Source organism: Cetorhinus maximus, chromosome 23 (assembly GCF_964194155.1).
Source record: "Cetorhinus maximus chromosome 23, sCetMax3.hap1.1, whole genome shotgun sequence".
NCBI classification, from domain to species: domain Eukaryota; kingdom Metazoa; phylum Chordata; class Chondrichthyes; order Lamniformes; family Cetorhinidae; genus Cetorhinus; species Cetorhinus maximus.
This window is the reverse complement of record NC_135901.1, coordinates 38709874-38725017: the sequence shown is the minus strand read 5'-3', so window position 1 is coordinate 38725017 and position 15144 is coordinate 38709874. Positions and strand designations below refer to the sequence as shown.

Here is a 15144-nt window from a genome sequence, read left to right as displayed (position 1 = left end):
ATGTGTTTAACACAAAGCAAATTTATTTCACTTTAATCCACAATATTAACCCCTATAACTGGGCTGGAGTTTATTAACATCAGCAGAAACAGACCCCAATAAATATGGTTCAATCCTGGATGTGATTAACAGCAAAATCCAATCAGTGTGGTTACTTGTGAACTCACTGCTGTGTCAGCACGTGGGAATTCTGAATGAATCCCTTCCTATACTTAGGTCAGATGAATAGTCTCTCCCCAGTCTGAATTTGCTGGTGTACAGTGAGTTGAGATGATCGCCTGAATCCAGTCCCACAATGACAGCATCTGAATGGTCTCTCATCAGTGTGAACATGGTGATTGCACGTCAGTTCCAGGGAACCCTTAAAGAACTTCCTGCAGTCTGGGCATTTAAAATGTCTCTCATCACTGTGAACTCGCTGGTGTTTCAGCAGGTCAGATGACTGAGTGAATCTCTTTCCACACTCGGAGTTGGTCTCTCCCCACTGTGAGTGCGCTGGTGTACAGTGAGGTCAGATGAATGCTTGAACCCAGTCCCGCACTGAGAGCAGCTGAACGGTCTTTTGTCAGTGTGAACACGTTGATGGGACATTAGGTTCCCAGAACTTTTACAGCACTTCCCACAGTCTGGGCATTTAAAAGGTCTTTCACCACTGTGAACTCGCTGGTGTCTCAGCAGGCTAGATGACTGAGTGAATCTCTTCCCACACTTGGAGCAGGTAAACGGTCTCTCCCCAGTGTGAGTGCGCTGGTGTTTAATGAGGGCAGGTGAATGCTTGAACCCAGTCCCGCAGTGTGAGCACCTGAACGGTCTCTCGTCAGTGTGAACACGTTGATGGTACATGAGTTCACTGAAACTTTTATAGCACTTCTCACAGTCTGGGCATTGAAAAGATTTCTCATCAGTGTGACCTCTCTGGTGTTTCAGCTGGTTGGATAACTGAGTGAATCCGTTCCCACACTGGGAGCAGATGAACGGCCTCTCCCCAGTGTGACCGCGTCGATGAATTTCCAGATAAGATGGGTAATGGAATCCCTTCCCACAATCCCCGCACTTCCATGGTTTCTCCCCGCTGTGACTGCGCTTGTGTCTGGACAGGCCAGATGATCGGCTGAAGCCTCGTCCACACACAGAACACATGTACAGTTTCTCCCCACGGTGAACGGTGCTTTGTCCTTCCATGTTCAAAATCCAATGATATTCAGGTTACGATAAATTGGGCGACTCCGTCAGATCCTGATGTGATGTTTGGTTTGAGTTTCCTGACTGTAAATCCTCCCCTTCGAATACCCTGCGAAATGTATTAAAGACAGGAAAAAGGGAGTGAGAGAGAACCCATAAAAACACAAAGGCAAGTTGTGAAATTGAGCTGAATGAATCTGGAAATTTGTGGGGCCGGCACTAAGACAAAATGACCATGAAAACTGCTGGATTGTCATAAAAACCCAACTGATTCACTAATGTCCATCAGGGAAGGGAACCTGCCACCCGGTCTGGGCCGACACAAGACTCTGGACTCTATGTGAGCGGGGGTGGCTGGGGGAGAGAAGGGGGATTGGTTGAGAGAGATGGGAGCAGAAGGGGTGAAGGAGAGGGATTTTATATAGCAACAGCGAGAAAGAGTCTCCCAAACCCACAACCTCCACCACCTAGAAGGACCAGGGTAGCAGGTGTATGTGAACACCATCACCTCCAAGTTTCCCTCCAACTCACACACCGTCCTGAGTTGATGGACATCCAGTACTGGATGAACAGAAATTTCCTCCATTTAAATATTGTGAAGGCTGAAGCCATTGTCTTCAGTCCCCACTACAAATTCCATTCCTTATCTACCTGCTCCATCCCTCTCCCTGGCAACTGTCTGAGGCTGAACCAGGCTGTTCACAATCATGGTGAAATATTTCACCCCACGATGAGCTTCCAACCACATATCTTTGTCATCTCCAAGAGGGGGGGTTTCCATCTGTGAGGGGACTGGGACCTCACAATGTATATATTTTAGAAATAGATATTGATAGCTGTATCTGAAACAGATGGCTGTTTCTAACATTTTAAAAACCAGACAAAAGACCTTTTAAAAGGGCTGAATCTGTCTGTGACAGCTGAACAAAAGGAGCTGTCTGGCATGATCGGAGAAATTTGGAACTCGTTATCTCTGAAGAGACACTTTCTGTACTGATAAACCTCATTCTGCCATTTTAACATCTACAAGCGGCAAACAGAAAAGGTGTTCTGCCCAGATTTAATACCTGGCCACATGTGCACTTTCTCCTGGAACTTCTGTGCAGTCACCTACAAGACTGATTTATCTCTGCATAGTTATCATCGCGTGTCAACTCCACCGGAAAAGTGATTTATACAGCGTAAGTTTTCAGTCTGCCGACCTTCGTGAAGGAATACCTCCGTGGACTTTCAGTCTGGACTCTGGAACCCACGTGAAACACCATTTTTCATTGCAATTCCTGCCCTGTAAATCTTTCTTTTCTCTATCCCTCTTTTACTTTATGAATGAAAAGGGAGCTACATTGCGGGCCACACCCCTCCCACACGAGTTTTGAGTGTGTGTAAATAAACTAACCCTTTGAGTTCATCCTATCCTGTGTTTGCTGTGGGGTTATTAATGGAAAATGGATCACATCAAAATGGAGGGGTTGGGAAATAGGCCACCACTTATAAAGGGGGAAGCAAATCAAGAACACCTTCCTGTTTGTGGACTGGAGCTGAGAGAAATCAGTCTGGTTTAAATTAATCCCCCTCCTGTTCTTAATACATTGCAGTAACATCACTCGACTTGGCCCTGTCTCAGCTCATGTTTCTCAATTCTCATCCAGTCCTCAAGACTTGACTGGTTGGCCTCCCACATTCAGCCCGTGATAAACTTGAGTTTATCCAAATCTCCGCTGTCTATGACCTCTGTACTGAGTCCCACTCACTCACCCATCACCCTCTCCTCACTGACTGACACAGGCTCCCGGTTAAACAGCAACTCAATTCAAAATTCTCATCCTTCTTTTCAAATCTCGCCATGGCTTTGCTCTCCCCTATTTCCAGTCATACAGATGTTTGAATATTATTCCACAGACAAACATACTTTCAGGCTCTGATGAATTGAGTGACTCTGTCAGGTTTTGATCTGATGTTTGGCTTGAGTTTCCCACTTTCAAATCCTGTTTTTCTAATATCCTGTTAAAAAAAATCATCCCTGTCAGTCCAAGAAGAAAATTGAGAAGAGATAAATATTTCTCTTGGTTTGAGTTTGCTGTGTGTAAATCCTCCCCTTCTAACCCCCGTAAAAGGAGTTTCCAAAATCCATCCCTGTCAGTCCAGGATAGAAATTCACACCATTCTCTCCTCCTGCTACCATGACGACCGCGCATGCGCCCTGCTGCATATTGCCCCCTATAAAGATGGCGGCCTTTACCCGGGGGGTCTCAGTGGGAGTCGCGACTCTGCAGCCGCCGCCCTAATTAACTCAGGCCTCCAACCCGACGGCGCGGCCCGTTCGCGGGCCCTGCAGGCTCTTATTCAGGTTTTAAGACCTCCACTGGGTGCTCATGAAGCCTCCCCACCCACTCGACAGCCTCCATTACCCTCCGACGATCGGCCGTCTCTCTCCGGTTGTGGGGTCCAGATGTCCGCCTCCCCGTAGCTGCAGCATGTGCCTGCCGGACCCACACTGCGCATGTGCCTACCGGAAGCCAAACTGCGCATGTGCCTGCCGGAAACTAGACTGTGCATGTGCCTTCCGAAAGCGCACTGCGCATGCTTTATTCACAACTACCACTGCGCCTGCGCAAGACATTCATTGAGTGAGAATAGGGCACATTTTGTATCCCTCTAAATGCTGGGTAAGAGCACCGCCATTGAAATTAAATATTGTTCAAACGAAAATTATGTTATATGATCCGATTATGATTGGAGGCATTGGGCCAATATATATAAAAATATTAAATAAATTGATGCAGCAACCAAAGTGCACGAACCCTCCCGCAGTTCTGTACTTGGTGTAATTAACAGCAGAACAAATCTTTACAGTTAGATGTGAACTCACTGGAGTCTCAGCAACTGGGGTGAATAAGTGTTCCCCCCGCCCCCATATACAAAACATCTAATCCGTGTCTTGCCAGAAAGCACCAACTGTGGGTCAAATCATTTCAACTTTTAAAGCTGGAGTGTCAACCGAGAAACTGAATAAATCGTGAAATATCTGAATGGTCTCTCTCCATTGTGACTGTGTTCCTGCCTCAGTAAATGGGATGCCCGAATGAATGCCTTCCCATTTTCAGCCGGTGAACTGCTTTTCCACAGTGGGATTTTACCCATGGGTTTCCAGCTCACACATGGATCTCAAACCATTCTGGTAAGGAGTTCCAGATTCTCAATGCTCTCCATTGAAAGAAATTCAAAATGCTGCAGATGCTGTAAATCTTAAATTAAAGCAAACAATTCTGAAATTCTTATTAGATTTGGTAATATATGTGGGGACAGAATCATAGTTTATAATTCAAGCCTGCAAACTTTCATCAGAACTGGATTAAACTTATAACTGGATTAAAGTTCAATGATCTGAAACATTCACTTTGTTTCCGTTTCCAGAGATACTGCTGAATGTTTCCAATATTTTCTGTTTTAAGTTTGGATTTCCAGCAGCTGCAATATTTTGGGTCACTATGAATCAGTTTTCTCTCACTTAACGTTACCTGGTTAAATAGGTAAAAGATTGAGGTTTTAAATAATGAGACAGCAGTTACTGTCACCCTGTTTGACATGAAATTAAGAAAAATGCCAATTACTCATTTTTAAAAATATTTCACGGGATGTTGGTGTCGCTATTGTTGTCCATCCCTAATTACCCTTGAACGGAGTGACTTGCTAGGACATTTCAGAAGGCAGATAAGGGTCAACCACGTTGCTGTGGGCCTGGAGTTACATGTAGGTCAGACTGGGTGAGGACAGCACATTTCCTTCCCTAAAGGATATTAGTGAACCAGATGGGTTTTGATGACAATTGAAGAAAGCTTCAATTCCCCATTACTGAGACTAGCTTTCAATTCCAGATTTACTAATTCAATTGCCAACTCACCAACGTTTATTTAACAGCACCTTCCAAACCCGCAACCTCTACCACCTTGAAGGACAAGGGAAGAGGATGCATGGGAACACGACCACCTGCAAATTCCCCTCCAAGCCAAACACCATCCTGACTTGGAACTATATCGCCATTCCTTCACTTCACTGGGTCATAATCCTGCAATTATCTCCCAAACAGCACTGTGGGTTTATCTACAGCATATGGACTTCAGTGATTCAAGGAGATGGCTCACCATCACCTTCTCAAGGGCAAATTAAGGATGGGCAAGATATATATTGGCCAAGCCAGCTACACTCACATCCCATTAAATAATCTAAAAAAACTAAATCTCAAGCTGTGGTGGAATCTGAAGCCTTATGCCTGAGCCTTTGGATTAATTCTCACTGATTTTATCACTGTACCACCTCCATCCCAAAGCAATTGAAGGGCAAATCTTCCACCTGAGGTCAAACCGGGTAATTTCACATTTAAAGCAAACATCAGGATCACTGCACTCGGGAAATCAGTGTCACGCATCCCGGACAGAGGAGAAATGGCCATACATCGATCGCTCTCATTTATAACCAGAAGATGCTGGAAATACTCAGCAGGTCAGGCCGAGACTGTGGAGAGAGAAACAGTTAATGGTCAGGTCACTGAGCTTTCAGAACTGGAAAGAAGTGTCAATGTGCTTCAGTTCCCCACTTTTATCATCCAAACATTATTCACATGAGTCGGTGTAGCCTCATATTAAACTCGTAAGAAGGGGGAGAAAAAGCAGCTTTATAACATGCAAGAGACTTGTTTACTTACGTCTTGATTAATTTTAGTGGAGATTGTCCAGCAACTAAGTGCCTGCAAGTTACAAAGCGGAGGGTGATTGAAATTTTCACAGAATTGTTACGACGCAGAAGGAGGCCATTCAGCCCATCATGTCTGTAAAAAAGGATAGAAAATTAGATAAAAAGGGGGAAAGAACCTCAGAAAAATGAATAAAAAGAATAAAACAAGCAGATAAAAAATTAAAATAAATGTAGGAGAAAGTGGATAAAAAAGGGGGAGGGAGTTCATGGTCTGAAGTTGTTGAACTCACTGTTAAGTCCGGAAGGCTGTAAAGTGCCTAATCGGAAGATGAGGTGCTGTTCCTCCAGTTTGTGTTGGGCTTCACTGGAACATTGCAGCACGCCAAGGATGGACATGTGGGCATGAGAGCAGGGTGGTGTGTTGAAATGGCAAGCGACAGGAAAGTCTGAATCATGCTAGCGGACAGACTGGAGGTGTTCCGCAAAGTGGTCACCCAGTCTGTGTTTGGTCTCCCCGATGTTGAGGAGACCATACTGGGAGCAGCGGATGCAGTAGATCAACTTGAAAGAGGTACAAGTGAAATGCTGCTTAACCTGAAAGAAATTATTGGGCCTTTGGACGGTGAGGAGGGTGGAGGTAAAGGAACAGGTGTTGCAGCTTCTGTGATTCCATGGGAAGGTGCAGTGGAAAGGGAATGAGGTGTTGGGAGTGATGGAAGATTTGACCAGGGTGTCCCTCTGGAATGCCGACAGAGTGGGGAGGGTGAGGGGAAGATGTGTTTGGTGGTGGCATCATGCTGGAGTTAGTGGAAATGGCGGAGGATGATCCTTTGAATGCGGAGGCTGGTGGGGTGAAAAGTGAGGACATGGGACACCCTATCATGGTCCAGGGAGGGAGGGAAAGGTGTGAGGGCACAGGCCCGGGAGATGGGTCAGGCATGGCTGAGGGCCCTGTCAGCCGCAGTTGCGGGGTGAAACCTGGGTTAAGGAAGAAGGAAGACATGTCAGAAGCGCCGTTCTGGAAAGTGGCATCATCGGAACAGATGTGACGGAGGCGAAGGAACTGAGAGAATGGGATGGAGTCCTTACAGGAAGCGGGGTGTGAGGAGCTGTAGTCGAGGTAGATGTGGGAGTCGGTGGGCTTGTAATGGATATTGGTGGACAATCTATCACCAAAAATGGAGTCAGAGAGGTCAAGGAAGGGGAGGGAAGTGTTGGAGATGGACCATGTGAAGGTGATAGAGGGGTGGAAATTGGAAGCAAAATCTATAAATATTTCCAGGTCCAGACGAGAACATGAAGCGGCACTGAAACAGTCATCGATGTACTAGAGAAAGAATTGTGGTTGGGGGGGGCGCGGAATACGACTGGAACAAGGAATGTTCCACATACCCCATAAAGAGACAGGCATAACTGGGGCCCATGTGGGTACCATAGCCACACCTTTTATTTGGAGGAAGTGCAACAAGTTTGAGGAGAACTTGTTCAGTGAGAGAACAAGTTCAACCAGATGGAGGAGAGTGGTGGTGGATAGGGATTGTTCAGGCCTCTGTTCGATGAAGAAGCGGAGAGCCCTCAGACCATCTCGATGGGGCATAGAGGTGTAGAGGGATTGGACATCCATGGTGAAGAGGAGGCGGTTCGGGCCAGGGAACTGGAAATTTTTGATATGACGTAGGCCATCAGTGGAATCATGGATGTAGGTGGGAAGAGACTGGACAAGGGGAGAGAGAACGGAGTCAAGATAGAAATAAATGGGTTCCGTGGGGCAAGAACAGGCTGACATGATTGGTCTTCAGGGACAGTCCTGTTTGTGGGTTTTGGCTAGGAGGTAGAAGTGGGCCATCTGAGGATGGGAGGCTATGAGGTTGGAAGCTGTGGAGGGAAGATCTCCAGAGGAGTTGAGGTCAGTGACAGTCCTGGAAACAATGGCTTGATGTTCAGTGGTGGGGTCATGGTCCAGGGGGAGGTAGGAGGAAGTGTCTGACAGTTGGCGCTCAGCCTCTGTGAGGTAGAGATCAGTACACCAGACAACAGCACCACCCTTGTCAGCAGGTTTAATAACAAAGTCAGGGTTGGACCTGAGAGAACAGAGATTGGCGAGTTCAGATGGAGACGGGTTAGAGTGGGGGAGAGGAGCAGAAATTGACCATGGACCATGACCCTACCACTGAACATGAAGCCATTGTTTCTCTCTTCCCTTGTCCAGTCTCTTCCCACCTAAATCCGTGATTCCTCTGATGCCCTACGTCATATCAAAAATTTCCAGTTCCCTGGACCTAACCACCTCCTCTTCACCATGGATGTCCAATCCCTCTACACCTCCATTCCCCACCAGGATGGTCTGAGGGCTCTCTGCTTCTTGCTTGAACAGAGGCCCGAACAATCCCCATCCACCACCACTCTCCCCCGTCTGGCTGAACTTGTTCTCTCACTGAACAATTTCTCCTTAAACTTGTCTCACTTCCTCCAAATAAAAGGTGTGGCTTTGGGTACCCACATGGGCCCCAGTTACTTTTGCCTGTCTCTTTATGGGGTATGTGGAACATTCCTTGTTCCTGTACTAGGCCACTTCCCACAACTCTTTTTTCAGTACATTGATGATTGTTTCGGTGCCTCTTCATGCTCTCGGCTGGCCCTGGAAAATATTATCAATTTTGAGTCCAATTTCTACCCCTCCATCACCTTCACATGGTACATCTCTGACACTTCCTTTCCCTTCCTTGACCTCTCTGTCTCAATTTCTGGTGATGGACTGTCCCCCACTATCCATTACAAGCCCACTCACTCTCACAGCTACCTCGATACAACTCCTCACACCCTGATACTTGTAAGGACTCCATCCCATTTTCTCAGTTCCGTCGCATCTGTTCCATTGATGCCACTTTCCAGAACGGCGCTTCTGACATGTCTTCCTTCATCCTTAACAGAGGTTTCCCACCCACTGTAGTTGGCAGGGCCCTCAACCGTGTCCGACCCATCTCCCGCACCTCTGCCCTCACGCTTTCCTCTCTCTCCCAGAAACATGATAGGGTCCCCCTTGTCCTCACTTTTCATCCCACCAGCCTCCACATTCAAAGGATCATCCTCCGCCATTTCCGCCAACTCCAGCATGATGCCACCACTAAACACATATTCCCTTCACCCCTCCTGTCAGGATTCCGTAGAGACCATTCCCTCTGGGAAGGCCTGGTCCACTCCTCCATCACTCCCAACACCTCATCCCCCTTCCCATGCAATCGCAGAAGATGCAACACCTGGCCCTTTACCTTTTCTCTCCTCACTGTCCAAAGGCCCAAACACTCCTTTCAGGTGAAGCAGTGCTTCACTTGCACTTCCTTCAATTTGTCTACTGCACTCGCTGCTCACAATCCGGCCTCCTCTACATTGGAGAGGCCAAACGCAGACTTTTGGTCTGTCTGCAAACATGACCCAGACCTTACTGTCGCTTGCCATTTCAACACACCATCCTGCTGTCATGCCCATATGTCCATCCTTGGCGTGCTGCAATGTTCCAGTGAAGCCTAACACAAACTGGAGGAACAGCACCTCATCTTCCGATTAGGCACTTTACAGCCTTCCGGACTGAACATTGAGTTCAACAACTTCAGATCATGAACTCTCTCCTCCATCCTCACCCCTTTTTTTTTTATCACTTTTTTTCAACATTCATTTTTATTTTTAAATTTTTTTATTCTTTATTCACTTATTTTTATTTTTATTTATTTTCTTTTTTATTCATTGTTTTATCCTCACCTTTTATCCTATTTTCAGTCTTTTTTCCCCACCAGCCTCCCCCACCCCACCCCACAAGGGCCATCTGTCACTAATTCATGTTGTTTTTCCCAAGTGCTTACCGTTGTCCTGCTATTACCACACTCTGCTTTCTATCCTTAATGCCATCATCAGCACCTCCTTTAGCCAGTACCACTACCATTAACACTCCTTTGTCCTTTTGTTCATGACATCTTTGTCAATCTCTCCTTTGCCCCCACCTATCGCTGGCTTTCTATCCAACTTCACCTCCTTCATCCCTCATAACCAGTATAAATTTCATCACATTTTTACTTCACTTTAGCTCTGAAGAAGAGTCATACGGACTCGAAACGTTAACTGTCCACAGATGCTGTCAGACCTGCTGAGTTTTTCCAGCATTTTTTGCTTTTTTTTCAGATTTCCAGCATCCACAGTATTTTGCCTTTGCCTCCCCATCATCACTCACCTTGCGCATGCTCGGAGCGGTGGGCGGAACTGCGCATGCGTACAGGTCCCTTGTTGTGAGGGTAGGGGACATTCATCACCGGGAGGAATGCTGGGTAAAATCCTCACCATTGGGAGTCCCAATTGGTTAAAACTGTTTATTCCATGTTTCTGAGACTGCGCTGCGCTCAGCTTCCTGCAGCCGCACTGCGCATGCTCCGGGTAGGGGGCGGAGCCTTACCGCACATGTGCTTTGGTGCCCTTCTGATGGAGATAGGCCGTAGTCACCCGCGCTGAGCTTTCTGGGTAGTAGGGCCCGCCATTTATCTAATCAAGAGATGGAAAGATCACGTGTCATAATCATTGAAAAATAAAATGGTACAAAGCAGTTCTGCCGAAGGGCCATGAAGGCTCGAAACGTTAACTGATTTCTTCTCCACCGATGCTGCCAGACCTGCTGAGTTTTTCCAGGTAATTCTGTTTTTGTTTTGGATTTCCAGCATCCGCAGTAGCTTTTAGCTTTTTGTTTTTAACAAAGCAGTGAATATTAGTTACTCCCACTCGTTACCTATTATGTGCAAAATTAACATATTAATTTTAAAAAAATAATCATGTTTATCTAAGTTTAATTCCCAACTCAGATTCATGCCTTCATTTTTTTCCCTCCCAGCCCCTGAACTCCATCTGACAGTGTAATGTTGGCGAGTGATGATTGATTGCTGTGGAAACCAACAGAAAGGGAACTCAGAAGCTGAAGGATCAAGGGAGCAATGAGTTCGGTAACAAATCATGGGGTTGGATGGTTGGAACCTGCGCTGAGTCATTGTGAAACTCTGGTTACCAATTAATCTATTCAATTTACACCTGCTGCTTCACTTTCAGCCAGGAACAGATCACAGTTTTACACCAATTTCTGATTTGACAGAACATTTCCACAATTCACCGTTGTTCTTCCTGACTCTAAACACAGTTGGATCTCTGAACCATGGAAGAGAGCAGCTGGCACACATTTCTTACACATCCTAGGATTAACCCACATGGGGACTTCACTGTCAGTGAAGAGAGAGGAGAAAGACCAAAGTGCTGTTTGTCTCTCAGTGTGACCCTGAGGGACTATGTCCAGGTTGAAGTTCTGTTCCTGCTGTATGATCCTGGACCCAGTTTGTCCTTTCTGAGCTCCAGCCAGGTGATGTTAAAGGCCCAGGTGGGAAATACAGAAATCTGCAACAATGTGTTAAATCAAAGCTGATTTATTTGACATTTTTCCAGAAAATTAAAGTCCCACCCAGCCAGGGAATTATTAACAACAAAAACAGAAAATGCTGGAAAAACTCAGTAGGTCTAAAAACATCTGCAGAGCTCTGAAGAAGAGTCATATGGACTCGAAACGTTAATTCTGCTTTTTTTCTCTACATATGCTGTTAGGCCTACTGAGTTTTTCCAACATTTTCTGTTTTTGTTTCAGATTTCCAGCATCTATAGTATTTTGCTTTTATCACAGGGATAATTAACATCAGCAGAAACAAACCCCCACCTGTCGGAATGAACATATTTCAGTCGTGGATGTGCTTAACAGCAGCAATGACAGCAGAATCCAACCCCAGGAGTCACTTGTGAGCTCAGTGATGTGTCAGTAGCTGAGATGACCAATTGGATCTCCTTTCACACATGAAGCAAGTGAACAGTCTCTCCCCAGTGTGAATGTGTTTGTGTGTCAGCAGATCCATTATGCTTTGAAATTTCTGCTCACGGTCAGAAGTTTGAAAAGACTCCTTGTCAGTGTGAACAATTTATGTATATTGAGCTGGGATAACTCTTCCCACGCTCAGAACAGGTGATAAGTCTCTCCCCAGTGTGAATGCACTGGTGGACACTGAGTTCACAGATCACCTGAACCCAGTCCCACAATGAGAGCACCTAAACGGGCTCTTGTCACTGTTGATGGCACATCAGCTCCACGGGACTTTTATAACACTTCCTGCAATTGAGACATTTAAAAGATCTTCCATCAGTTTAAACTCCCTGCTGTGTCAACAGGTTGGATGAATTACTGAATCCCTTCCCACACATGGAGAAGGTGAATGGCCTCTCCCCGGTGTGAACTCACTGGTGTTGCAGCAGGATGGACAATCACCTGAACCTCTTCCCGCAGTGAGAGCAGGTGAATGGAGTGGAACCAGAGTGAATGCACTGGTGAATGTGGGTTTCTAAAGCCCTTGTCACAGTCTAAGCATTTAAACCCTCTCTCTCCAGTCCGAGCTCACTGGTCTCCTGGAAAGATGAACACTGAGAGGGCATGAGGGGAGTTGGGAGAGAAACTGGAGAAAAATGTGGGATCAGGGCTCAGACAAGGGGGAGCATTAGAGACAGTTTGTCCCGGTGGACTAGTGGGAGGGAAGCAGCAGAGGCAGCTGATCGGATTGTCTCAATCTTAGTAACAAGGAAGCTCCATGAGCTCCTCACACTTGTTGTTGGAGGTGAGGATGGAGGAGACAGGCAAGAGAGAGAGCCCTTCAAAAGGAACTAACTTGTGTTAGAGCTTTATAAACACACAATACAGTGACTGTTTAACACAAAGCTGGTTTATTTCAGTGTTATCCAGAATATTAGTCCCTATAACTGGCCTGGAGTTTATTAACATCAGCAGAAACAGACCCTAATGAACATGGTTCAGTCCTGGATGTGATTTCACAGCAAAATCCGATCACTGTCACCAGTTGTGAACTCACTGGCATACCAGTAGGTTGGATGAGGTAGTAAATCCCTTTCCACACTCAGAGCAGATGAACAGCCTCTCCCCAGTGTAAACTTGCTGGTGTACAGTGAAGTGAAAAGATCGCCTGAACCCTGTCCCACAGTGAGAGCACCTAAACGGCTTCTTGTCAGTGTGAACACATTGATGGGACATCAAGTTCCCGGAACCTTTCAGCACTTTGCACAGTCTGGGTGTTTAAATGGCCTTTCCCCAGGGTGAACTTGCTGCTGCGTTCGCAATGCAGATGACTGAGTGAATCCTTTCCCTCACACACATCACGCAAACGGTCTCTACCCAGTGTGAATTCGCTGGTGTTCATTGAGTTCAGGTGATTGCTTCAACTGAGTCCCACAGTGAAAGCACCTGAATGGTCTCTTGTCAGTGTGAACTCACTGATGGTACATCAGTTCCTGAGAACTTATATAGCCTTTCCCACACTCGAGACATTTAAAAGGTTTCTCATCAGTGTGCACATGTTAATGTTGTGTCAGCAATTGGGATGACCGAATGAATCCTTTCCCACACTTGGAGCAGGTGAATGGCCTCTCCCCAGTGTGACGTCGTTGATGGGTTTTGAGTTCAGATGGGGATCTGAATCCTTTCCCACAGTCCCCACATTTCCACGGTTTCTCCACATTGTGAATTGCGATTTTTCAAAACTAGGGTAGAGAACTAGGACATCCTGTCTCCAAACACATCCCACCCTGTTCACACTGAGAATCCCAGGGTGGAGAACTGGGACATCCTGTCTCCAAACACATCCCACCCTGTTCACACTGAGAATCCCAGGGTGGAGAACTGGGACATCCTGTCTCCAAACACATCCCATCCTGTTCACACTGAGAATCCCAGGGTGGAGAATTGGGACATCCTGTCTCCAAACACATCCCACCCTGTTCACACTGAGAATCCCAGGGTGGGGAACTGGGACATCCTGTCTCCAAACACATCCCACCCTGTTCACGCTGAGAATCCCAGGATGGAGAACTGGGACATCTCGTCTCAAAACACATCACACCTTGTTCACACTGAGAATCCCAGGGTGGAGAACTGGGACATCCCGTCTCCAAACACATCCCACCCTGTTCACACTGAGAATCCCAGGGTGGAGAACTGGGACATCCTGTCTCCAAATACACCTCACCCTGTTCACACTGAGAATCCCAGTATTTTGGATGTGATGGCATATTCAGTGTAGAGAGGAGCAGAAGATGGGGCAGTATGTTTGCGAGAACGGTGGGGTCAAAGGTTTGTTTTTTGAGGAGGGGGTGATGATTGCAGATTTGAGGAAGAGAGGGACAGTACCTGGAGAGAGAGAGCTGGTAACATTATCAGTGAACATGGGGAAGTTGGGCTATCAGCAATTTGGTGGGAATAGGGTCGATGGAGCAGGAGGTGTGTCTCATGGACAAGATGAGCACTGAGAAGGCATCAGGGGAGATGGGGGAGAAACTGGAGAAAGATGTGAGTTCGGACAAGAGGGAACTTTAGAGACAGTTTGTACCGGTGGGCTAGTGAAAGGGAGGGAAGCAGTAGAGGCAGCTGATCGGATTTTCTCAATCTTAGTGACAAAGAAGCTCCATGAGCTCCTCATACTTGTTGTTGGAGGTGAGAACGGAGGAGACAGTGGAGAGGGAGAGCCCTTCAGAAGAAACTAACTTGTCTCAGAGATATTAAAAAAGACTCGACACACTGTGTGTTGAACAGAAGGCTGATTTATTTGACTTTATCCAGAATATTTACCCCTATAACTGGGCTGGAGCGCATTAACTTCAGCAGAAACAGAGCCCAATGAACATGGTTCGGTCCTGGATGTGATTAACAGCAAAATCCAATCACTGTAGTTACTTGTGAATTCGCTGGTGTCTCAGCAGCACAGATGACTGAGTGAATCCCTTCCCATACTTGGAGCTTGCGAAGGGTGACATTAACACACAAGCTACAATACTGGCTCTGATAATTAAAACCGAAAAACAGAGAAATAAAATACTCGGCCCCACGTTTTATTATCTCTCTGGACACAATATCTTGACTCAGCAACATTGACCAACAAGACTGTCACGGGAAGTTCAGTTCTCAGGATTAAATTCAAAATAACATTTCCTAGAAATTGAACAGGCACCCTCATGATAATAGGTGGTCCTTTCACCAAATCTAGAATACTAATTACGGATGGTCTGTTAGTGATCAAATGGACATCTTTCACGCTACCATTAGCTATACAACCCCAAAATTCATCATAAATATCTCAACTCAAACTTGAATCTTCAGATTTGTTAGGGGGATTCATTAGATTCTCCGAGATTGACTTCAGA

The 15144-nt window shown here is 46.2% G+C and overlaps 3 protein-coding genes across 3 annotated transcripts in view; 1 reads left to right on the top strand and 2 right to left on the bottom strand.

The window, feature by feature from the left end:
- The window catches only part of LOC144697486 (uncharacterized), a 352987-nt gene that overhangs the window by 165324 nt on the left and 172519 nt on the right, over positions 1-15144 (bottom strand). The gene's annotated exons all lie outside the window — the stretch shown is intronic.
- The window catches only part of LOC144697563 (uncharacterized), an 89392-nt gene that overhangs the window by 65466 nt on the left and 8782 nt on the right, over positions 1-15144 (top strand). The window lies entirely within an intron of this gene.
- The window catches only part of LOC144697513 (uncharacterized), a 36931-nt gene continuing 21792 nt past the window's right edge, over positions 6-15144 (bottom strand). Inside the window, exon 2 of the mRNA XM_078569535.1 lies at positions 6-1291. Within this exon, the coding sequence (XP_078425661.1) occupies positions 427-1182 (756 nt within the window). The 5' untranslated portion in view covers positions 1183-1291 and the 3' untranslated portion in view covers positions 6-426. The remainder of the gene's footprint in view (positions 1292-15144) is intronic.